Source organism: Carettochelys insculpta, chromosome 3 (genome assembly GCF_033958435.1).
Source record: "Carettochelys insculpta isolate YL-2023 chromosome 3, ASM3395843v1, whole genome shotgun sequence".
NCBI lineage: Eukaryota > Metazoa > Chordata > Testudines > Carettochelyidae > Carettochelys > Carettochelys insculpta.
In genome coordinates, this window is record NC_134139.1 from 144,618,316 (window position 1) to 144,644,711 (window position 26,396).

The window sequence follows — 26,396 nt, forward strand, 5'->3', positions numbered from 1 at the left end:
TTTCATATGTGGTCCTTATGGTACAGCAGCATCCCATGCAGATTTTACCACAGCATACAGCTTTTAATCTTGCACTGACTTGTGAAATGCAAACAAGTAGGTTTTTTTGCATTTTCAGCATTTTTGTGGTGACACATATTTAACTGTTTGCTTGGTTTATATATCTGTCATCTGCATGTGTATTTTATATAGAAGCACATAGTCTGTGTTTACACTGGCCCCTTCCGTTTGAAAGGGACATGTTAAGGAGGGAGTTTGGAAGATGCTAATGAGGCATTGTCATGAATATGCAGTGTTTCATTAACATAATGGCGGCCATGTGCGATTCAAAAGTGCTGCTTTCGGAACTCACGCTGCTTGCGTAGATGGGGGCCTTTTGAAAGGATTCCCCTGGGCTTCGAAAGCCCCTTCTTCCTAAATCCAAAGGGGACGAGGAAGCTTTCAAAGTGGGGGGACGGGTCCTTTCGAAAGGCCCCCCACCCCGTCTACATGGGCAGCGTGTGTTCCAAAAGGGGCACTTTCGAATTGCGTGCAGCTGGCATTATGTTAACGAGGCACTGCAAATTCATGTCAGTGCCTCATTAGCATCTTCCGAACTCCCTCGTTAACATGCCCCATCTGAAAGGGAGGGGCCAGTGTAGACATGGCCATATGATATGTGAATCTGTCGAGGCTGAATGGATTTAGGGAGGACAGATATGTTTATAGTATTGTTTGCAATTAAAAGGCTATGATAAAGACCCTTAAAATTCAATATTTGCTAAGCATTAGCAGAGTTACCACACACATCTTTATAAAAAATATGCGCAAGAACACTGATTACGAGGTGAAGTTGACATATACCGTCAGTTGGCATACCGATCACAAAACCATTAAAGTGAGAAAATGAAAAATAATGTTTTAACAGTACTGATCATCTACTTCTGCACTTATAAAGAGGCAATTAACTACTAGACAAGACAATACTCCACAACTTTAATTTCCTTTTTCAGGGATATCAACCTCTCAACACCCCCTGCTCCTCTATCTGCCCTAATGGCACTACAAACAGACTGAACTCCCCCATCGTCCTCATGCTCTTTTCTGAACTCTAACCTTCTCTAGAGTTGGTTTTTGCTGACATATTATTCTAAGTCTCTAGGGGAGTCACCTCTGGGTTACAGCAACAATGAGGCTCAGGACTCAGTTTCCTAGATTGCCAAGAGTTGTGGGCAGAAATAGAGCAGTCTAGAAGCTACTACCAGTTGAACCTCTTTAATCTGGAAATCTCTTATCCAGCAACATCTGTAATACAGCATGATTCTAGTTAGCCAGATGATCATTTATCATGGGTATGGTGAGGTTTCCAGTGGCTCCATAAAGTTTGTTTACAGTTCCCAGTCCTGGCTCTCGGTGTTCTGTTCTTTTATTTAGCTGTAATTTTCCCCCACGTGTCTTCTCAGGGGCCCAGTAAGCAGTGGCAGTGTCGGTAATGCTGCTGGACAATATTGACCTCTCTTGGTCTGCCAGATTCCCTGGGTTTGGCACCAGTCAAGTCCAGAGGGTGCTGAACAAGAGCGGTTCAACCAGTACTAGAACCAATCATGTGCAAGAACTCAGAGATGAAAGATTTGAGCTTAAGTTGGGGTTAGTTGCTGTTGGAGTAGAGTGGTGAGAGAAGCATGAGAGTCGGGAGATCCCCAATTAACTGTTCTTCTCTATCCAAAGGGAAACTTTGAAATTTGGTGTTGTGTGAGTGACTGAAAATTATCAGCCAGCAGAGAGCAGCAACCAAAGAGGTTGACGAGTGATTTCACCTCATACTTTATCTCTGATCTTTTCTTTGTCACCTTGTCTGCCATTCTACTTCTGTCACTAGGCTCTGATTTCTGGCTGCTGTCTGTTAAGGCTGTAGGTAATATGTATTTAAAAAAATACAGTCAATCATTGTTTATCAAGCCAGAAGTTAAACAAGTTTTTCTCTTTTATATTGTCATCTTTATAATTTCCCCAAGATTCCACCAGTGAGCTTTCTTTCAGCCCACCCAGTCTGATTAATCATCTAAGTAGAGGGAGTGCATGCCTCCCCATAAAGTGTACTAAAATTAATTGGTTTGGATGTCTAATTTAATTCTTTGAGTGATATACCTGTGTCTTCTGTGCTTGATGTATGTGTGCCCCATACAGTTGCTGGGAATTTTTCCTTCGGTGCTTGGGCTGCTCATTAGTGCTGCCTGAGTACCCTCTGCTCCTTTGTGGTGCTGGCATAGGGGGTCCAGCCAAAACCCTGTCCCCTCTGTTCCTTTTTACAGTCCATGATGGTCACTGGAACTGCTCTCCTTGCTTTTGCAAATGTTTTTCAGTTGACTGTGTTCTTTTTCATTTTATTATGAGTAGCTTAGTGTTGTTAAGGTTATTAGTGTTCCGTATTGTTAGTTGTTTTTACCACACTTTAGGGTTTCGGTTGATTACTGATACTAAAGAGTGTCTCAGACTTCAGTCCCTGCATTCCCTGCAATATGGCTGTGCCCTGGAGTAACTTGCATCAAGTTGCTTGAAGTATCTCAGGGAAGCTCATACTGAGCAGTGTTGCCAAATTTTCAGCAACTTTCATACTCAGCACCTCGGTTTCAGTAAGGAGTGCATCTCCAGCCAGGCCAGTTATTCTTCAGTTCAAATGCCACTGAAATATGTTTTGTTATGGTGTTATTTCTATATACTTTGAGATCTGCTGATAAAAAAAACGCTAAATAAATCTGTTAGTGAAACAATGCATTTGACTATACAAAGTGTAAACCTCTTACAGTAAAATATTTTCATTTATAATCTCAAAATAACTACAGTACTGTTGTAGAATGTGCTAGATTTAGAGTTTATGTGGGTTGGCAGGAGTGTGATTGTTGAAAGGCAGGAGCCTCTGAGGGTATGTCTGTGTAGCATGTGTGTGAACCCATCCAAACTTGATGCATAAATGTATGCTAGCAGGGCTTGTGCCAGCACACTGTTAACTGTGTAGAGGGTGCTTTGTTATTGTGATTTGGTTGGAGCTTGGTCTCTGACACCTAGAATAGAGTGGTGGCTGAATTTAACATGCTTGTACAAGTCCAGCTAAACCCAGTCTGTGGTCCCAAATGGTGAGGTTTGCTCCCAGATGCTGTGTAGACATTCTGGAAAAAATAGTTTCACTCTTGTCAGTTTCATTCCCACCGGGAATAGTTGCGGCAACACTCAAATCCAAGGATCCTTCCATACCAGGTAAGATAGTGGCAAATCTTTGTTCCTTCAGAGTGATGTAGGAGGGGACATGATCACTCCTGAAGTGAAAATGCAATAAAAGGTAATGAGGGACTTATACTGTACTATAGTTTCAGGTGGATTTGTAATAATTTAAGAATGATCACAGTGAAAACAAAAAGTGTCTTGAGTTTAGATATACATTCATAGTACATTTTTTTTTCCTCCATCAAGGCTGTTGTGGTGACGGATGGAGAACGTATTCTTGGCCTTGGAGACCTTGGCTGTTACGGAATGGGCATTCCAGTCGGTAAATTGGCACTTTACACAGCATGTGGAGGAGCGAAACCCCAGGAGTGTCTGCCTGTAATCCTCGATGTGGGCACTGACAATGAGGTAAATTTTTCTGTGAATATTTCACTCACTTTAGGAGAAGAAAGCTGAACTGTATAATTGTATTTATCTCTTCTATTAAAAGGTAAACTTAGAATTTGGGGTGAGGATGCAATTCTTTTTCTGTCTTCTTTTTCCTTCATGTGGGTACTTACTTTCGTTTTTATTTGTTATAAGCAATTATGCATTAATACAGGCTTATTCAATTTACCAATATATTTAATAGAATATGCACACTTTCTACTGACAATTTAGTACATTGAAAAGGCTCAGATTACTTCCACTGGCAAAAACTGGAGGCAGGACCATGGATTGTGGAGATTTCTCAATTCCTCTTGAAGCCTTTCCTTCACCATGGGGTCATGCAGGTAATCAGCACCTCCCTGAAAGTTGATTGCACTGGCTTCAGTGAGCTCCTTGCAAAAGCTGTGTCTATTCTTTCCATGAGTCTCAGGTTTTGGTTTTTAAGATGCAGTGCTATCAGTTGATCTCTTTGCTACTTCAGGACAGATTCTACTCCTTCAAACTCCAGCACTTTGCAAGAAAGCTGGGGAAAACTAGTTCTCCTATCTTCAGACAGCCTACTGTCCTAAGATGCTCCCATTTGAATGGATGGCCAACAAGATTTAACAACCTTCTATTGTTCCTGGTCTGGGAGATGCATGGCACAGAAATGGTGGATTATACAAACATTAAGGCATTCATTGACATAGCAGTTTAATAAAATCAACCAGAATTCATAAACTTTTCACAGACAGATTCCCTAAATTGTCAGAGATGGTATTTCAGCATGTTCGTTCCCTACTGATCAAATACACCAATAATGTGATGTACTGTTTCTTTGGCTTGGCTCCTGAAGCTAAATTGGAGCCAGGTGTACAGCTCAGGCCTTTCTTCAACTTTGATGATGGGCTGATCTTTTACCTCTAAGTGTATACAAGTAATAAAAATGGGTTGCCTTTTTAACAACCTCAGCGATCATTATAGTTTTAATATGTTCAGGTGGAGCTTCAAAGAGCTCTTTGTTGTTTTACACAGCCAGTTCTAAGTAGGTCTGTGTGATCTTTCCAGTGAATGAACCTCAAGCCCTTTTGGGGGGAAAAAGTTTATTAGGATAAAGTTTGAACTTGCTCCATTATTTAGTATGAATGTGTTTTATATCTTTCATGGTAGTTTTTTTCATGAAATCTCTAATTTTGTAAAATAGACATTTTCAAGTTTTCATCAAATATTTAACATACACAACAAATATTAAGTAGATAAAAGTGAGATAAACTTTTAAGATGAATAAACCCCCAAAAGAACATCAAAATTTAAATTTTATAACAAGTTCTTGATTCTAGTTACTTTCTTCCTCTATAGGAAAAGGAGTCAATAATCATGCCAATCTGACATATTTCATTGTAGTACAGAATATTTTTTTTGGTTATCAGCTTCAAAAGCCATGAAATAGCCAGTAGTAAATGTTAATCTTTCAAAAAAGTGTGAGCAGTTTTTAAAAAACCCTCTGATCTAGTTTGCACTGTTTTGACCTTTATAATGGGATAATGTGCTTAAGTAGCTTATTTATTCTTCAATGCCTTTTTGACAAAAGAGAAGTTGCACAATGGTTTGCCATTCACAGCTTAGACATGACCACTGTTCCTTTCAGTTGCTGAGTGCTTAATTCTTTTCTCTTCTATCTGTATCTCACCATACATTACTCCACTACTCCAAATAGGACTTTAAAGGAAATTTTTGGTGGTTCCTTGTTGAACTGTAACCCTTTTGTGAAGAAGTATGCACTGAGCTGTAAAAGAATTTCAAGCTCTCAGAAAAGTTGTAAAGGTTTCCAGCTCAGATGTATTGCTGAATTAACTGTCTGCTTATAAGACTCTACCCAAACAGAAAACCCTGAAGAGCCCTGTGGATATTAAGTTAGTTACATTTTTAAGGGTGCCTCATTAACATTCTGCAAAGGTAGGGACGTGAGTATGCATTGTGCTTGTGCAAGCATGATTACGCTGACACTATTTTAGTTATTGGACTGTGCATATCAGATACCATGGTGGTGAGGAGGCAAAGAGAGCTCGAAAACAGTATCTGGAAGCTTCACTAAAACTTAACTAATAAATAAGTCCAGAGAGCTCTGAGAGAGTGGCAGCAGGTAAGTGTATCGGTCTTGCAATGGTGAAGGCCTTGTTCCATGTGTGTTGCAAAAAGCTTCTCTTGGGTTAACCAGAGACACTTGAGGCCAGTTAAGTGCTACCACTGACCATTAAAAACCATTCTTCTGATGAGGAAGAAGAGTGAAGGAGGGTTTAAAAAAAAAAAAGAGATGGGAGACAAGTTGCAGCAAGGTTAGTCACAGCAACAGGAAGGAAAAGCTTCCCCTTGGTGGAAGGCTCTCACCTCTCCCTGTAGGGAAAGAAGCTGAGGTAACAGATGCTTAAAGAAGAATTAGTAAGTAGGAACCAACATAGTAAGGCCATATTCCCAAGAGGGGGCAGATAAAAGTATGGTTGTATTCTGAGTTCGGGGGTGTTGGTGTTGTTTTTGCCTAAGAGAAATTCTTGGTTCTACCCTGAGTCTCACCAGGTAAATAGAGAAAAATAAAACTGGAGTGAGGGAAAAAAAAATCATCTGGAGTTGAATTAGTTTACTTCAGGCCCTCCGCCTCCACCAACGAAGGGAGCATGCTGCCCCAAAGAAAGAATGTAGAAGGGTGATCAGGATTGGGTAGAGGGGAACTTAGAGTGAGGGGCAATGAGAAAGGCAGTCTCATGGTTATGGTGCACAGTTCTAAATTGAAACTGACATCAGAAGAAAAGGAAAAGAATTTGCCAAGTTAGCTGTGCTTCTGTTACTCAAACACCTCATCCTCACTAGTTAGGTGGGAATGAATGTATGAGGAAATATTTTCCTTTAGCAAAATATATTAAATTTGTTTAAAATTTAGCTGAATAATTGTTTCCCAAGCCAAAACTTTATATACACCTAAAATGAATATGCATTCCCTATAACCAAGTTGATTAGCAGGAGAATGATTTACCATAGTTAGTTTTATAAAGCTGAATGAGTATTCATGGTTCCCCTTTCTAGCAGGTTTTGATTATGATATTTTGCTGTGTTTCTGAGCGGTGAACTTATCCACATAAAAAGTTACTGTGTTGGTCCTTCTAAAAACCAAAGCAGAAGTAGCATAAAAAAAAAGCAATTACTGTTGATTGACATAGCCGTGGCTTGGCTAACAGTTTCAACTCAGTTTATACCAAGAAACCAAGTGATGGGATTGCTCATCTTGAAACCATGTTTGTATGGCATTGTGCCATAGCAAGGCAAATCGTACTCTTACAGAAATGAAAGAGCCAAAACTCTATGACAGATCTGTAATAATACAGAAATATAAATCTGTATTACTGGTAGCTTGGTCTTCCTTTTTTTAAATGATGGCATAGCTACCAGAACATAAAATGTGATATTCTGTCTCTGAAATATACTGCTCATTGAATGAGAATAATCCAAAACCACAGAGCCTTAGCCTAGTTTTGAAATGGGCAAGACTGCACTTTAGTTATTCTGTGGGCTTGTCTACACTACCACCCTCCTTCGAAGGAAGTATGGTAAGTAGGGTGTTGGGAGTTTACTAATGAAGTGCCACTAGTCAGGTCAGTACAAACTGAGAGTTTGTTCAAAGAGTGACTTGTTTCTACTGGTTCGTATGCCTTATGGTGAAAGGTGGGTACAATAGTTCTATTCCAATTGATTTATTTGATGAAAAGATGGTAAAAGTCAACACGTTTTCAGTAGTAGTCTTCTGAGATATTTTTGCTTGTTTTTATGAGGTAAGTAGTTTTTAAGTGAGATGTAATTTGGTGGTTTGCAAAATAAATCTCACTCCTGAAAAGGGTAATGTGGAAAGGTTGAATGGCACTTGTTTCAAGACCTCAGATTGTCTTTGGGCCATGTTTGTTAACCTGTGGTACTCATACCCTTAAGGGTATATGAGAGAAATCTGGACGTACTTATATATATATTTTAAAAGGAGTACTTTATATAAAAGAAAGGGGTGAGAAGCACTGTTCTAAAACACCATATGAAAGCTTGATAACTGAACAGCAAATTTTATGAGGACAATCAATATTTGCCTTTTTATGTACCTCCTTTCTATTCTTTAAGAGACATAATGGTAGTCCATCGATCCGATGATGACAAATCTGTGCAGATCATCTGTTGTTGGTCTCATGGTGTGCCCTCTGGTGACTGCATAAGCCAATTCTAGAGGTGCACATTTTGCCGCAGGTGGTGCATGGGAAGTTTGCAATCTGTGAGTTGTGCATTGCTGATGCTCTGTGACGTCATTCGCATGCCTCTTGTAGATGCTGGCAGCGGTCTCCCTCAAAGGCAATGCAGGTATTTCTGACTGTTGCATGCCACTGTGTTCTGTCACTGGCGGCGTCCTCAAGGTCCCTAGATTTGATACTGCTGTACTGCAGATTGGCTTTGGTGGTATCCTTGTAGCGTTTCTGTGGATGACCTATACGCTGGATGCCCTGGCAGAGTTCACCATACAGAAGCTGGTGAGGGATTCTGTTGGCATCCATGCGACTGACATGACCGGTCCAACGTAGTTGTGACTTCATAATCATCATTTCGATGCTTGTCATCTGGGCTCTCTCGAGGACCTCAAGATTGGGCACTTTGTCTTGCCAGCGAATCTTCATGATGTTATGGAGGCAGCGCATGTGGAATGCTTTGAGCTGCTTGATGTGATGCCTATATAGTGTCCATGTATCGCACCCGTACAAAAGAGATGAGAGAACAACAGCTCTGTAACAAGCAGTTTTGTTGACATCTGGATGTTATGGTGGTTTAGAACTTTGACACGCAGACAGCCAAGTGCCTGGCTTGCTTTGGATATTTGCGTGTTGATCTCATTATCCAGTGATCCATCACTGGATATGACACTACCCAGGTATTTAAAGTTCTCCACTACTTTAAGCTGAGTGCCGTCAATGCACTCAGGACAGGAACATTTGGTCCAGGTGCAGGTTGATGGAGAACTTCTGTCTTTCGGAGGCTGGTAGTTAGTCCGAAAAGTTGCGAGGCCTCAGCAAACTTGTTGACAATGTGCTGAAGATCGTTTTCAGTGTGAGCCATAAGGGCACAGTCGTCGGCAAAGAGTGCCTCAGAAAGGAGTTTCTGCACTGTCTTAGTCTTTGCATTCAGGCAACGGAGGTCAAAAAGTGAACCATCATGCTGGTATTTCAAGTATATACCTTGGTCAAGATCTTTCATTACATGGTTAAGGATGCATGCAAAGAACAGGTTAAATAAGACAGGAGCGAGAACACATTCTTGTTTCACGCTGTTGGTGATGTTGAAGGGGGCTGATGTGGCTCCATCAAACAGTACTTCGCCTGTCATGTTGTCATGGAAAAGGCATAAAATCTGGACAAATTTTTTTGGGCAGCCAAGTCGTATTAGAATGGTCCAAAGGGCTTCCCTGTTGACGTTATCAAACGCCTTTGTCAGATCTATGAAGACAGCATACAGGTGCATGTTCTGTTCAATGCACTTCTCTTGTATTTGTCTGACGGCAAACGCCATATTGGCTGTGCTCCAGCTGGGTCGAAAACCGCATTGACTTTCAGGTAGATTTGCCTTGGAAATACTGGCTATTAGGCGGTTCAGGATGATGTGGGCAATGATCTTCCCTCCAATGGAGAGGAGGGATATGCCTCTGCAGTGCCCACATTCTGCTTTGCTGCCTTTATTCTTGAAAAGGGAGACAATAATAGCATTGCGGAGGTCCTGTGGTATGTTTTCATCCTCCCAAATGCTGATGATCACCCTATGGAACGCTGCTCGTGCTGCTGGACTTGCCGCTTTATATATCTCTGCTGGTACCCCATCTTTTCCAGGAGCTTTTCCTGAACTCATCTGGCTAACAGCTTTCTTAATCTCATCTATAGTGGGCGGAAAGTCAAGATCTGTCAGGATGGGTTGTTGTGGAATTTCATTGAGGAAGTTGTTATTCACGGTCGATGGTCCGTTAAGGAGGTTGCTAAAGTGTTCTCGCCATCTTTCGTTGATGCCCTCTTTGTCTTTGACCAGCGTTGTATTATGTGACGAGAGCAATGGGGTAGTCCTTGGTTTAGAAGGTCCATAGACAGTCTTAATAGCACTAAAGAACATCTTTGAGTTGTGGGTCTCAGCATAGTGCTCAATTTCTTTGGCTTTGCTCTGCTACCAGCTGTCTTGTATCTGATGGAGGTCTTTCTGTGTTTTGCTCTGAAGGTGCTTGAAATGGTCCCATTTGGAGGCTGAGGAGGGGTCATTCTGCCATTCAGTAAAGGCTTTTCTCTTTACTTCCAGTGCTGAACATATTTCTTCTTGGTTCTCATCGAACCAATCCTGATGTATTCTTTTCTTTGGTACAAACAATGTTATTGCTGTGTCAGTCACTCTCTGCTTGAACTGATCCCACTTTTTGGTTACAGTACCGATTAGTTGATCGTGGGATGTTAATTTGTCATCGAGAGTCTTCTGAAAATTGTTGAAACATTGGGCATCCTTCAGTTTGGCTATGTTAACAACAGGTCACACATGCTTAAGGCATTTGTGCTGAGGGGGAGCGATGTAAAGTTGAAGAGACATCCTGACTAATCTGTGATCTGTCCAGCACTCTGCGCCTCGCATTACTCTGGTGATCAGTATGTCTCACCTTCTGACAATGGCATAATCTATCAGATGCCACTGTTTAGACCTAGCGTGCGTCCACGTCGTTTTGTATTTATCCATTTGTCGGAACAGAGTGTTGGTAATCGTCAGGTCATTTTCAGAACAAAGGCTCAGAAGGAGTGGTCCATTGTTGTTCATTTTGCCTATACCATGTGGCCCGGTTGCTCCTTTCCAGTTCTCGTTGTCAGCCCCAACTTGGGTATTGAAATCTCCAAGTAGGAGTAGTTTGTCTGTTGTAGGTGTGGCCTTGATCAGTCTGTCCAGGTCTTCATAGAATTGTTCCTTTGAGTTGTCAGGGCTTGCTAGAGTGGGTGCATATGCACTGATGATGGTGGCATGACGTTTGACGTTTAGTGGGAAGCGTAGTTTCAGCAATATTTCATTGATACCCACTGGAAGGTCTGGGAGTTGATTCATCAATGAGGTTTTTATTGCCAGACTGACTCGATATATTCTATCCTCTGTCTCAGTCTTACCCTTCCGGAAGAAGGTATAACCACTTCCTGGTTCACTCAAGAAACCTTCCCCAGCCAATCTTGTTTCACTTAATGCTGCTATATCGATGTTATAGCAGGCTAGTTCACGAGCAACGAGAGCTGTCCTTCTCTCAGGTCTTGCAGCAGCTTCTCGATCCATGAGAATACGAACATTCCATACACCAGTGGTAAGTTTTCTCAAATTTTTCTTTTGGTTTCGACTACAAGTAGGGTTGAACTGCCAGCTGCGGCTTGCTGGCCAGTTGTTGTTGTAGGGCAGGCAATTTTTAGGCCGCCTTTTCTCGGCCCCTCCCTTACTAGGGTGAGCAGTGCTGTCCTAAAGAGGACTGCTCAGATGCCTGGGATGCTGCCGGGAAACTCTGCTGCCCAAGGTACAGAGCTGGACAGCCACTTGTCTACAGGCCGCCTATGTGTGGGACTGGGACTATGACTCCCAGTGGTAGCCTCCACTTGTCGCTTTGCCCCTCCCCCATCGCCGCAGGACTTGGGTGATGTGATGATATGATGATTTGCACAGGACCTGTGCATGAAAGCTTTTTCAGTGGTAGAGCTGTTGCACGGGAGCAATCCCACTCTCTTGACCTTGGAAGCCAGGCACCAGTGGTATGCAGAATCGTCACAACTGGTAACTTCTTTGGTTGCAGTGGATGGCCTTGACGCCTTTTGTGCCTTGTCAAGCCCTTCACTTTCCACAAAGCGTTGCAGAGCCGCCGCCTTGGCCGTTGGATATAAATTATCTCTTCCGCCCAGTCCGCTGGAACTGACTTCACGTGCTGGGTAGGCACATCTGAAAATTCACCAAAGGTTTGAGCCCCATCGGTTACACTCACCTGGTTTGGCCGGCCTGTGGAAGCCGTTGCCTGGGGTGTGGCCTCTGCGCATGCTGCAGCTACTAAGAGACATAAAGTTCAGCAACTGCAGTCTGAGTGTGTCTAGTCCGGGCATACCCTGGTTGCAATCCTGACAGTGGGGAGAAAAAAGCTGCTCTGTGTGCTGCAGCACAGGGGCTTTTCTCTCACTGCCCCCATAGAGATGGGGTGCAGTGCCTGGTTATGGCAGAAGGTGCAGAGCCATGTGTGCCCCTTGGAGCAGGGTGCCAGGTAAATGCCCCACCCTAAACCCCTCACAGCCAGATCCCCAGCTCACTCTTGTATCCTTCCTTCAATCCAGAGCCTGCACCTCCCCTCCCTGCACCCCAATGCCCCCCCCAGACCTGTATGTATTGCTGTCTGTGTCACAGGTGAAACCAATCAGTACTTTGCAAAATGTTTCTGTTTTTACCTTCAAAATAAAAAGCATACATGAACTGCCATGGTTCAAAAAACTGCAGAATCTGATAAAGCATATTTCTCAATGATGCTGGATAAAAGAGGGTCAAGTGTATGTAAAAATGTGGATTAAAATAGGGTACAGGTTGAACCTCTCTAAACTGCAATTCTCTTGTCCGGCAAACTCCGTAATCTGCCATGATCTTAGTTAGCCGTATGACCACTTATCATGGAAGTGGCAGAGTTTCCCATGGTCTTATACAGTTTGTTTATAGCCACCAGTCCTGGATCTCAGTGTTCTGTGCTGTTACTTTCCTGTGATTTACTCCTAAATGTATTCTAAGAACCCAGTAAACTGTAGAAGTGTTGGTAATGTGCTAGACACTATTGAACTCCTGTGGTCTGGCAAATTCTCTCATCTGTCGTTGGTCAGGACCCAAGGGTGCTGGACTGGAAAGGTTCAACCTCTGTCATCTTATACTGGTGAAATACTGACTTATTTCCATTACTAGTTAGAAGTTGTGGAACTCGACTTCAATTTTTACTTCTTCGTTTGGTAATGACACAGATTTGTTCCATTGCCTACATGGTACTATGAACTATTTTTTAAATCTCTTTCTTGCATTACCTCAGTCTTCATATACTGATGGAAAAATGGATATACACCAAATTTATTCAGGTTAAAAATCAAATACTGTATTTTTAGCTTGTTCTCTCCTTTTTTGTATTAGACTGTCAACAAGTGTAACTTATTTTACTAATAGTTCATACTTTCTCTAACAGGAGTTGCTAAAAGATCCCTTATATATTGGACTGAGGCACAAAAGAATCAGGGGTCAAGCCTATGATGACCTTCTTGATGAATTCATGCAAGCTGTGACTTCCAGGTATGGAGCATATTTGTGTTATGCACACGCACAAGTTCCACTGAACTTCAGCCAATAAGTGAAAGTGCCCAGCAGCTTTTTTTTTTTTTTAAAAAAAAGTGGGGGTTGGGAGGGAAATGGAGAAATCATTGGGAGTTTTGTTTATTCACTTGCTATGTATATTAATGACTTCTGCGATGTGATCCATTATATCAATTTTGTCTTAAATATTGAGTTGTTATGAATTCATTAGATTTCTGTAATAAAATTCACAGTATTTCAAATATGTTTTAGAGATGTGCTCATCAGATCTGGCCAAATAACCTTTTCAGGTTTGGATTGAGGCATTAGATTGCAGCCAAACAATTCCTCCATGACTTCATTTACATCTTTGGCTCAGATCTCATTGTAGTTTCAGTCTAGCAGCCTAGAAGATGGGCTCCATTTCCGCTGTCTATTTCTTGTGCCTCAAGTGCATGATGTGCATTTTAAATCCTAGGACTATTCAGATTTTGCGAAGTGTAGAAGAATCTGTTGAGTACTGGAGTGCAAAGAAAATGCTGTTTCAGGAGCTTCTGCAGTGAGGCCCAGCAGAAAGATTGTCAGACCAGTTAGCATATGTTGTCATAATTTCAAAGAGATAAATAACGATGCGAGAAATACTTGAGTACAAATTTCTTGTTTCAGTCCAGTCCTGGAAAATAATTTTTCCCAGACTTGTTCATCTTGAACCCAGGAAACATGTTTTGGGGTTTCCTTCCATTGGCTTCTCTGTCTAACCAGGAGAAAGGATATATTCAGTTCTACTGTTGAGGAGTACCTGCCTCTGACAGTGTACCAAATTAATTAAAACAAGCAAACAAACTAGCCAGATTATGTGATTAGTTATTCATTTTCTGCTATAGCACCTATAGACTTTTTGTAGGCTACAAGATAATGCGTCAGCTGTGATTTCACTGCATAGTACGAACAGCACCCTAGAACACAAAATAAAAGGTAAACTTTTAGTTAGGTTTGTGCTTAATGCCTTTTGATGAATTGCCCCTGGTGGAGTAATTTTGCTGAATTCTACTGCATAAGGTTTTTGTAGTTTACTATTAGCATGTGAAATATTATGTAAAGTGGATTACTATTACCCAGTAAATCCTCATATACTGGTTGAACCGCTCTCATCTGGCACCCTCGGGACCTGAATGGTGCTGGACAAGAGAATTTGCTGGATCAGAGGTGGTCAATATTTTCTAGCACATTACCAACACTTGCACAGCTTACAGGGCTCTTAGAAGACAGTTAGAGCTAAACAACAGCACAGAACTCTGAGAGCCAGGGCTGGCAGCTGTAAACACGCTTAATGGGTCCATGGGAAACTTGGCTACACCCATGGTAAGTGGTTGTCTGACTGACTAAAATAATGCTGGGTTAGTGTTGCCAGATGAGAGAAGAGAGGTTCAACTGGTATTACATTTAGTAACATCAGGCTGAAGTGTATGTGTTTTTTGACTGTAATATTATGTAAACAACAAATAACATATGGCGAATTTCTCTTACTATATTTTAGTTCCACAGGAATGTTTTAAAAAAAATATAAATTTTGACCTTGAAGTACTGTGCATGGGCATCAATGGATGTAAGTCCACCAAAACGTTCCCCCACTTCCTTTTAACTAACCAAAAGCCAGCTTAAATGAGCAGTGTATAACCCACCAAGCTGATGCTTGCACAGGTGCCGTCTTTCTCCCTTTTCCTCAGGTCCTGTAATTATGACCTGAGGTCTTCAGGAGAGGTATTTTGGGCCAATGGTGCATTTTTTTGATGTGGTATATCTGTTATGGACAGGCTCAGTGCTCTATCTGAGGCTGTTCCAAAACAGGACCTAATTTAACTCTCCTTTTTTTCATGTTTTTTTTTTTTGTACAGAAAAATAATTTGATTTTTGTAACTAAAATTTGGAATATGGTCAATTCTCAATAATGATATCTGAAATTTACCCAGAATAATTTCTGATCATCGAACATTTGATGGTCTAGTATCCCTTTAGTTTTATATACCTAAAACCTGCAAGTAATGCTAACATCAGGCATGCATCTGATGAAGTGGGTCTTTACCTTCGAAAGCTCATGCTCCAGAAATCTGTTCATCTATAAGGTGCCACAGGACTTCTTGTTTTTCCAAATACAGACTAACATGGCTGCCCCTCTGAAACTCGCAACAATGCTGTTAGTGCTCAAGATCTCGGTCTTTAGTGAGTGAGTCTTCCTTAATTCCTCTGGCACGAGTTCAAAGTATTGTAATATTTATGGTTATTGCTTTGAGATGTTCTTCTTGGCTCAGGGCATCTGGAATTCTAAAGGAGCTGCAAAATAGAATGAAGAACTTGCCCTTTTAGGGATTAAAGCTATTTTCTCAAAAAGATTGATGCCACCATTCATACCCTGAAAGTCTCCCAGGCATCTCTGACATCCAATGAGCTTACATCCCAAGCTCAAAAGAATTTAGACCTCAGCATTACTACAAAAGACATTTTCACCAGAGATTTCAGGACTTTGCTAAAAGATAATGTAAGCTTTCTTGACATCCCCAAATGGCTTTGTCTTATTTAGGCCCTTGTCACCAGACATTGACAGCCTCTAAGCAGTCCTTTTGACTGCCTGCTCAAGGGAAGCATATCAGTCTCAACACCTAACACCTTTTGGACAACAGCTGCCACTCTTTGAAGTGTTTGCAATGAAGCAACATTGGAATATAAATGCTCAGGAATGTGAAGAAGAGAGCTATTATGCTGTTCATCTCTTCCCACTTTCTCTGTCGCTTTTCAGGGACACGTCTCAGAAGATCCTGTTGCTTTAAGAAGTATTGTCTCTTGTAGAATTGGAAGTGGTAGGTGTTCCTTTTCATCATTTAGGCCTCAGAAAGATGAACTGTTTTGTCAAGAAAATTAAGTGCATGATGGTTGCTTTCACTTACCTTATCACTTTTCTGGGAAGTGGAGATTTGCATGCTACCCTTGTTTTGCAGGATGAGTACTTTCACCTGTTAATACATCCAGAAGAAGCACCTTTGCTGCATAGCAGGAGAAATCCATTACTTTATACCCAGTGCTCCTATTTGGCCAGTTGTCAATCACAAGGGTCTTCATAAAATGGATGATGGTGGTAGCAGCACACCTGCACCTGTGAGGTGTGCAAATTTTCTCATACCTGGGCAACTGGCTTAAGCACAGAGCCTCAAATGTCCAAATTCAGAGCAGCATCCTTGTCAGATAGCTATTCTCTCATCTGGTCTCAAAACTGAATTCAAACAAATCAAATTTACAGCTGATGCACCATATATTGTTCATAGGACTAGATTTTAATGCCATAATTACAGTGGCCTATCTCCAGGCAATGGGTTTTAGTCCATACTCAAGCACAATAAAATCAGTAACATGTACAACTACCAAGTCATAGGTTTCTTGCATGTATGTAACTCCAGGCTTCAACTTAGTAGTCTGAAGGCCTAGCTCCATTCAGTCTGTTGTCTGACTTTTTTGCATGAGTGCTTCAATTCTTGATCAAATTGATTGGACCCTTACAACATGTACAGAGAGGTCTCTTTTGTGTCTGAGATTCTGGTTACCAATACATCTACCAAAGACCAAGGGGCCACCTTTGGTCAACTTTGTGCATACAGAACTTACTTGTGCTGCTTACTTAATTGTGCTGGAGCTTCGTGTGATTCATTGGGCCTGTGAAACATATTTAACATCAAGGATGAGATGGTGCAAAGTCCTTACATCAACACCACTGCCGTATTTGATCTCAGTAGGCAGGGGAGTGACATTATCAGGTCAGCTTTGTCAGGAGACTCTCTACCCGTGGAACTTACGCATCAAGAACAAATTTTCCCTGAAAGCATTCCATCTTCCAGGAGTGAGGAGCAACATTATAGATGTCATCAGCAGGAGTGTTGTAGACCACCATGAATGATAAGCAGAAAGACATTCTCCTCCAGATCTTCCATCGGTAGGGATATCAAGAAATTAAACTTTTTTTTTTCCCCCGAGTGTTGTCCTCATGAGCAATGTGCATCCTGATTCTTTCTTTGCTGGAGAGAGGTATGTAACCACAGAAGTACACAGTGCCTCCAAGAGAAGGCAAGGACCTGAAAAGCCAATGAATTCCAGCTAAAACTACTAATGATGGAAAGCTCACCGCAGCCACACTTAGACTTCAGTCCTCACATTCCTCTTGGACAATGGTTATCATTGGCACTGACATCTGCTGCCCTATATGTTCCACTGCCCTATGAGCTGAAAATCAGCAGACTCCTCTCACAAAGAAATGAAGAAATGGGCCCCAAATTCACTCACCAAAGAGCCATCTAAGACATAGACATCTGTAACAAGATTAGTAACCTCTGCACCAATTGGTACAAGACCCTGTATGTATAACTCCCCTGAGACTGGTACTGGGAGTAAGTCAAAGGACCCCAAGAGGGCCAGTTTGGATAAGGTGGCACTATCAGGCAGTAGCAGCAAAGAGAAGCAAATAACCCCATGTTAGTAACAACCACACTCAAGTAAACACACTATATTGAGCACCTTTGTGGCAATGAGACCTTCGGTACCGCCTAACGTACCGTCTAGAGAACTCGGCAAATTCCAGCACCATCAGCACTGATGACATCACTGCCAGTTCTCCAACAGTACTGACGATGCTGATGCAATTACCACTGATTCCTAAAAGACCTGCTTGTCTCTGAGACTCTGGAGTAACCCCTTCTGCATCCCAAGCTTGTAGTATTCACCTCTTTGCCAAGAGGTGCTCCTACTGCCGTTCAACCTCATCATCCAGGACTGCCCCGTTTCTCTAGTGTGGGCAAGGAGGAGGATGAAGATGTGCATTCAGAGATGGCATGCATCCCTTTGGTACCAAAAGATAGTATAACATGAGCCGTGCATCTGCCACAGTTTTAGTGGGTACTGTTTTCTTTCTGGGTTATCCAGTCTAAATTTAAGAGTCATGAGAAGTCCCCTTATGAGAATAAATACAGTGTGTGGGTTTGGGTAAGGAAATGCAATTTTTCTTACATTGCTACTGTTAATAAGTTAAGCAATGGGAGAGGCAAATATATAAGGCAAACCAAAGTACTGGGATTTTTTTTCCCCTTTGGGAAGTACTGTTCTTCTGGATTTGTTTGTATTAGTGTTTTTTTTTTCCCATTTAACACAAGTAGGTGATAATTGATAGGGGAATTGTGGCAGGGAGAGAAAAGGTATTTGGAATTCATATTGATTTCAGTGTACTGATAGCCAATAGATGCAGTTGGGCTAATAAAATGTTGTGAATACGGGTTCTTCTTTAATCATTTGGCTACTTAATTAAAATGTGTTTGATGTGGACCTGGTCTAGAAAAGTGATGAGAACTCCCGATAGGATTTATTCAGATTAGTTTCACCTGGGGTCCTTTATGTGTGTTGCTTGGTTAATGGCAACTTAAACACCGTTTTGTATGGTATGTGATACTTCATACTGAAAGCTTTAGTAAATGTAATATATATATATATATATATATATATATATTCTGCGTGTAACTGAAAATCTTAGAAGGAACCCGAGTGTTATGGCTGTAGCATACTTGTTTTCAAAAATTAACAGATTTACATGACTTTTAGTGTACTTTAACTAGCATTAGTACATAGCACTCACAGAAGTTAGTTCTTCAGTGAACTCACCAAAATAAATCAAAAGTGAATAAATTGCTGGTGGTTCTCTTGATCCTGAGATACACGCTAGCCATTCTCCTTTCCAGCGCTCAAGCCAGAAGGCGTTGAGGCACCTCAGCACAACTTAGTGTGCGATCTTCATTTTCTCTAGAGAGGCCCTCTGCTGCCTCCTGTTTGTCTTTAGTCCCCGTTGGAATTTCTATATACAGTCATACCTCACTATATGAGCACAATTTTGGTTCACCAATTTCTGCTTGTAGGTGAAAACCCATAAGAGCAGCACTAAATTCCTATTAAAATACATGTAAAAGTCTCCGATTCATTCCAAGGGCTTGTAACTTGACATAAACCAGTTGAGTTTAGGTACTTTTCTGCTGTATTTGAATAGTTTGGCACCAGAAATAGAATCTAGTGTATGTATGTAGAGTAGGGATTCCCAACCTATGTGTCGGGACCCAAATATGGATCCTGTTAGATTTGTTACATGTCACCAGCTGGGCAGTTTCTAGCTGCATGTGGCTGTCAAAGAAGCCATTTGCAGTTTCTTAATACTGCTGCCTCTGGTAGATATCTATCAATAGCGATAACTGCTGGAGATGGCAGCTATCTCTGTTACTAGGGATAGCAATTACCTTATGCCTAGATGCTGAAACCTTAGCACTTGAGTTAATTGCTGGGAGCAGGAGGGCTGGGGAAGCCACCCAGCCTAGCAGCCCCAGTGAAGAGGCTGTGGGAAAAGGAGGAGTGTCTAAGGCTGGGCCTGTTGAGGGGTGCAGGGGGAGTCTAAGATACCAGGAGGTTTGGGGCTGCAGGGAGAGTCTAATGCTGGGGGCAGTTTGGGGCGGCTGGGGGAATGTAAGCCTTGGGGCAGTTTGGAGCTGCTGGGGGGCTCTAAGGCTGAGGGTGGTTTGGGGCTGCTGGGTGGGTTTAAGGCTGGAGGCAGTTGGGGGCTGTGGGGAGCATTTAAAACCTGGCTGAAGGTGAGGTCTGCCAGGTGGGCGGACAGGGGAAGATCTAATACAGTAAACCCTCAAGTTACCCAGGGGTTATTCCTGCAACCCCTGCTTAACTCAAATTTTCCTGCCAGGGGAGTGGAGCCTGGAACCACCAGGGCTAGTCAGTTTCCTGACTCCCAGAGTGGCAGGAGCTCAGAACCAGGGGCAGGCTTGTTCCAGTCTACCTATGGCTTGCGAGGCTGGGAAACTGATCAGCTCATGGCTAGTCAGTTTCACGTTCCTGCCATTGCAGGGGAGAGAACCAGGCAAAGAGCCTTCTCCGTCCCTTCTCCCAGCAGAAGGGCTGTCAGACAGCTGAATGTCTGATGGAAGAGAGGGAGAAGGCTCCAGCTGCGGTTCTCCCCACCCCCAAGCAGGCACCCCATGGCTGGAGCTGAGCCAGCCGCAGGGTTGTGGGTCTCTCTGCCCCCTAGCTATCAACCCCGCTCATGAAAGTGGGGGGAGTTCACTTATATAGTGAATAAAGGTAGGTATATATGTTCCTCGTTTTAGCGAGTATTCATAAGTAAAGTACTCACTAAACAAGGGATGAGTGTATAAGTGCAATCCCCAGCTAATTGTTTAAATCAGCTTTCTGACTTCACACCACTAAAGCAGCGCAGAAAAAGTGGAGTGGGTGTGAGAATTGGAGAACTGTAAGACTAGCTATATATGCAACAAGGCAATAGTGTGCCATGACTTGCAGACTTGGTATGGCTTGATTCATTCATCTGATGAAGAGGGTCTTTGCCCACGAAAGGTTGTGCTCCAAAATATCTGTTAGTCTATAAGGTGCCACAGGACTTCTTATTCTTGAAGATATGGATGGCTTGGTATTGACTCTTATGCAAACTGTGTGTGCAGTGATAGATCCAATTTTGAGGAAACATACTGCCATGTCAAGGGGTCACCAGGTGAAGGTTTTACACATTTTCCAAGTTCTTTTTCTCAGTGTGTAAGCAAGTTTCTAGTCTCAGAAGCAATGCTTGTGATGCTGTTAATTTTTTCTTACAGAAGGACTTGATAGAGAGAGCAAGAAGCTGTGACATTTGCTCTCTGCCTTGATCCAGTTAGTCAGGTCGTGAGCAGCAATTGGGGAACCAAACATTGGTGCTGGGCTGAGATTCCTGACAGAATTGTTTGCCTATGCTTCTGTTCCAGGGCTGGTATATATGTAAATAAATCAAGTTACACTCATTGGGTTCTCTACTGGGAAACTGATCTGTAACCTCCAACATGTGCTACTGCTTGGCAAAGGGGCACATTGGTTTGGGGAACCATAGCAAGATTCTAAATCTGCTGAATTTTGAGGACCTAAATTCTTTATTTCCATATATGAGGAATCTTTGGTTATCAAAGGGAATTTATACAAAACACTTGATCATTGGAAAATCATGGCTATCTGATTTTTCTTTTATAAGTTCTTTTCTTTTTTTTCGTGTTGATAGCTGAAAGACTGATCTGCTGCTCTTGGGTCTAATGGCAAATATTGAAGAAACAGATTATTAGAGAGTAAAAAAGTATGGAAGTTGCTAAAAATTAAATGCTTCTTCCAGTGCTTTGATGGTAACAGTATGTCATGAAAATTACATGACTCAATGAAAGTATGAGAATTGGCAGTCCATTATGTTTGTTTGACTGCAACTACTGAATGTTCCTTTTGGTACTAGCAAACTTATTTAGCACCAGGCTGATTATAATCTAGTACTTATACATATGCGTATTGGTATATTTGAAATATTTCTTTAGCCTACTTTATTATGTTATAGGGTATGCTGCTTTTTTTTAATAAATAAAGGAAGGCTTTGTTCCTTTCTTGCATGAAAAATTTGCTGGAAATTTTGGCATGTCTGCTAAAAGAAAAAAACAGAAAAGTATAATGAGTCAAAGAGAGCTGAGAAAGAAACAGAACGTGCTCTTCCAGCTATGCCTGTTGTGCATCATCCATCATTTTTTTCTGTTTTGCATGAGCTCAAGTCCACTTTCTAAGCTTAGTCTTTATTCTCCTTTTCTGTTGCAGCATATCTGTTTACATTGTTATACTGCGTATACATTGGATATATACATTTCACATATAGAGGTGAAATATTTATATGACTCCTATACAACTGTGGCTAGTGTTATAGACTTGTGGTAGACAACCACATGATCAACAGAGGTCAAATAAGGTTCCGTCAAGTCTGTCTACTGAAAGGATAGATCTGTACACGCCCCACCTTCTTTTGTTTGTGGTTTTTAATTAAAAAAATCAAACTTCAAAGGAAGGAAGTTAAAGGGGTATTTACCCGCAAGTTGGACTGTACTGGTCCCAAATGAGGGTGTTTACCAGACTAGAAGAGGTTAGTTCTGGCTTCCTCTGCTTAGTTCAGCTCCCAGCTCTGCTTTTGGCACCAACTACCACCCCTAGTCTCCCAGACCAGCTCTGCCGCCGGCCCTAGTTGGTCTCCTGGACCCAGTCCTGGCCTTTCTGGGGCTGCCTGCTCTGCTGCTGGGAGCCCCGCTCAGGCTGCCTGCCCTAACCGGGATTCTGGCTTCCAGCCTGCTGCTGCTGGCCCTGTCCAGACTCCTGGTCAGCTAGCCCTGCTGCTGTTGGCCCTGGCAGGGCTCTCAGAAGCAGGCCCTGCTATCACCCAACTCCTAGCCACTGGGCTCTCTGGCCCAGGAACAACCATGGTCCTGCTGGACCATGGATGTTGCCAGAGTAGAGAGTTTTTAGAGGTTCAACCTGTACGCTTTTTTTCAGGGAAACAAGTCTTCTGCTTTTACAGATTGATAGAACATCGGGTTCCATTATGTCACTGCCTGTGTATTCCAAAAGATAGTGCCTTCTGGGAACCAAGTTAGGTTAAGATATAGTCTTCTAAAGTATAACACTCCAAACAAAAATAAATAAATAAACTGCCCCTATAGTTTTCTATAAACTTTGCTTATTATAAAGTTCATATTTTAGAAGTTCTTGTCTACTCTCAGCACAGTCTGGTTAGATATCTTGTGCGGTATCCTTATGGGCTGAAACTAATGCAAGGCAGATATTTTCCAGATGTGTGTAGGCAGAAGCATATATCTGGATTTATGCTGGCACATATCCACTGAACAGCTTTAGTTTCTTTTCTTGCTGCCAGCAGCTGCCCTCTCTGTGGGCATGTGCTGTAATTGCCCTGGACATCACCAGCTGTTTCTTCATCCAGTGCCAGTGTGGGGAAAGTGAATCATTTTGGATGGAAGGAATGCCTTATAACATGAGAAAAATGGACAGATACCTTCACCATTGAAGAAAATGATTCAAACTGGAAAACTGACTCAGAGCTGTTTTTCATATGCAGCCTCAAGGGGTTGTTAATAATAAAACATTACATAGAAAAAGATTTTCCTCAGTTATAATTGTTTCTCTTAAATAGTGCAGTATGTACAGGAAACTTAGAGGAAGGATAGTTGGTGGTTAGAGATTGGCTTCATTTTCTTAATCCACTAGAGAGCTCCTGCAAAACTTTGTGGAAGTCACTTGTAATCCCTTTGTGAACAACAAGAAGTCCTGTGGCACCTTATAGATGAACAGACATTTTGGAGCACAAGCTTTTGTGGGCAAAGACCCACTTCCTCTGATGAAGGGGGTCTTTGCCCACGAAAGCTTGTGCTCTAAAATATCTGTTCGTCTATAAGGTGTCACAGGACTTCTTGTTGTTCTCGAAGATACAGACTAACACGGCTACCTCTCTGATACTTGTCACTATTTAATCCCTGTGTGTATCAGTTCCCCAATTATCAAAATATACTTCCCTACCTCACAAGAAATTTTCTGAGGACAAATGCAGATTCTGAGGCTCTCAGATACTCTGGTAATAGGGTCACATGAATACATAAGATTAAATATATATGCAGACCAGGGATTTTATATATACATGGAATTGGATGGAGACGATAAAGATTTAGATAGAAGGAAGGCCCCTCTTTTACAATCAGTAGAATTCAATTCTGTTTAGATGCTGCAAAGTGAGTTTAAAATTGGCTGGAGCTTTCAACTAAAGAATTCTGCTTATGATGAGGGAATTGCCACCATCATAAAACTTGCAGAAGTAACTCCTCCTCCTCCTGGCTGGAGCAGCATCCTCCTAATGTAGGAGAGGGAGAGTGCTTGACACCTTAATCCCTTTGCAGACTACATACATCGCAGGTGACTTCATTATGAGCAAAGAAAACTGCTCACAGTTGGGTAGGGAATGGGCAGAGGAATGGCCTTCACTCTGCACCTGAAACTCAGCACACAGGAGAAAGTAATCTACTAGTGGTCTCATAGCATAAAACCCCTCCCTCTAGCAGCAAGATAATTATGGCTGCTGTAATTTAGACCTGCATATTATCCTTAAGAGCAATAGGAGCACAACATTTAATGAATATTGCAGAATTGTTTTCTCAGTATGTATTAACAGTAAATAACTTTCAACTTTATTCCTTTGTGACCGTAGATTCCAAAGCCACAAATTGTGATCATTTACTCTGACTTGCTTTGTTGCAACACAAGCCATAGAACTTGCCCAAAATAATGTGTAGAGTAGAAAAACATCCAGTCTTGATTTAAAAAAATTGTCAGTGATAGAGAGTCCACCGTGACCCTACATAAATTGTTGAAGTGGTTAATTACCCCTCATTGATAAAAAATTGTGCTTTATTTCCATTCAGAATTTGTCTAACTTTATAGAGTCATTGTAATGAGACCTGTTAGGAGTTGTGTTACTTTGGTGATCATAGTTTGATTAACTGAGTTCTCTGTTTCTTTAAAAAAACAAGTGTGTTGGTTTTACATTTATGAACAGTAAAGCAAGCTGCTAATAAATATAATACAATGTGTTTTGCATTAGACTAACCACAGAGTAGTGATTAATTCTCAATAACTTGATCATTTTGCAGTATTATTCACAGATGTTAACCGAGTTTTTCATATTGCGTTATACAAAACAATCATCTGATGTTAGACTATCTAATCATTTGAACAGCTGTGTACCTTATATACCAGAAAAATAAAATACATAGTTTTAGAAAAGATATTTTGCTTAATATTAGATTAGAATATAGCATGACTTCTCAGTAACTTCATAATTAACCTGGGGAAGCCCTTGATTTTTGCAAGGAAACGTGCTGTCTACACTTCAAATGAAAACGTAACTATGGCTGGAGAGCATTATGGACTGGTTGGACCACTCAGTAATTCTGGTAATGTATATAACTATTAATTAAGAATATAGGAGCATTTTGATGCCTTTATCCTTATTTGCTTTGTGACAGCAAAGCCCGAAATGTGAACAACAGGGGAACAAATGGACTGATAATGTTAGAGCGCTGTTGAGAGTTGGTGGAGATGGTAAATTCATGACTGTTCTGTGCAAGCTGTTGCCCGTGACAGACAGTTTGCAGCTCACAGACGGGAGGTGGAGCCATTGACAAGATTGCCATGACTATAATACATCCTAAATCTGAGGGAGGGTGAATGAAAAGATAAGAGGAGCTATCCTGATGAAAAATGAAGAGGTTGGCGGGCTTTACATAGCAAACCCCCATAGTGTAGATGAATCCATCAGCACAGCCTATTGTGGTTTTTAGGTGAAAAATGAAGACGTTTTAACCCTTTAAATATTAATGGTAGTGTGGGGAAATATGTGGTCTGGCTGAGGTCAAGGAATATGTGGGATGCTGCAGGTAGCAAGCAGGCTGAGCCTCCTGTCAGTGAGGAGAATGGATCTTCTGGCAACTTTAGACTTAGGTCCTGAGTGCTTTGCGCAGAGGAAAACAAAAGTGAGCACATCCTGGGTGTAAGTGAAAGAAAGGGGTGGATGCAGTTTGCAGAGATACAAGGAAGGTAGGAATGAATCTTTGAAGACAGGGAGCTGTCTCTTACACACAGTCCCTTTAAACTCGTGCATTGGGCTCCCCCTCATCTACTGAACCAAACACAGATTTTTGGTTCTGACCTTAAAAGTGAAATTTGGCCTTGCCCTACCTATCCTTCCTAATATTTTATGATAACTTTGGGTCACTTCTTCAGTCTGCCAGTCATCTGATTCTCTGCCTTTTTAGTGAGCATTTCATGTGGACCATTAAAAATGGAAAAAGCTCCCAGGTTCTCTTCAAATTCAACTCTTCTGTAATGTGTTCAGTAAACTGTAACCTCAAAATAGTCAGGCATGTGCTGAGTTGTGATTACAACTGCAGATTGAGAACTGTGAAAATCCTATTATTCCATGCTCATGCTAGCCTCCAAGTTCATGTTACACATTTATGACATGTTGTCTTTAAGACTGTAAATTTTGTGGCAATTAATCACAGAAGTGAAAGGAAGCTTGAGAGGTCATTGAGTCCTATCTCTTGCACTCATGGCAGGACCAAGAACCATGGCAGTGTCTAACATGCCAACCCAGGTGTTGTTGAAATACAAACATTGAATAATAATAAGAAATCTTTGGTCAAAAGTAAGAGACAGACTACTATAGTAACCATTGTGTAGAGAGCTGGTAGTAACTCTTACATTTAGACTTGCCTAGTACAGTTCATGAAAAAGTATTAGTGTCTTTTTTCTTTGAGGTGTTTTCACACCACCACTGTTTGCAACAGGCTCTTTGATATTTTGTAGAAGCCAGATATTCAGGACAGAATATCTTTTCTTGGTTCCATGTAACCCATTTTTCCCAGAGATATAAATAGTTCAGTTTTTTCATTTCCCTTTTTCTGTTTCCCAGGAAAATTGAG

The 26,396-nt window shown here is 41.6% G+C and overlaps 1 protein-coding gene across 1 annotated transcript in view; it reads left to right on the plus strand.

Annotated features, from left to right (window-relative positions):
- ME1 (malic enzyme 1) overlaps positions 1-26,396 on the plus strand; it is a 257,621-nt gene that overhangs the window by 117,820 nt on the left and 113,405 nt on the right. The window contains exons 5-6 of the mRNA XM_074990961.1: positions 3,448-3,609; positions 12,878-12,981. Coding sequence (XP_074847062.1) covers positions 3,448-3,609; positions 12,878-12,981 — 266 coding nt within the window. The remainder of the gene's footprint in view (positions 1-3,447; positions 3,610-12,877; positions 12,982-26,396) is intronic.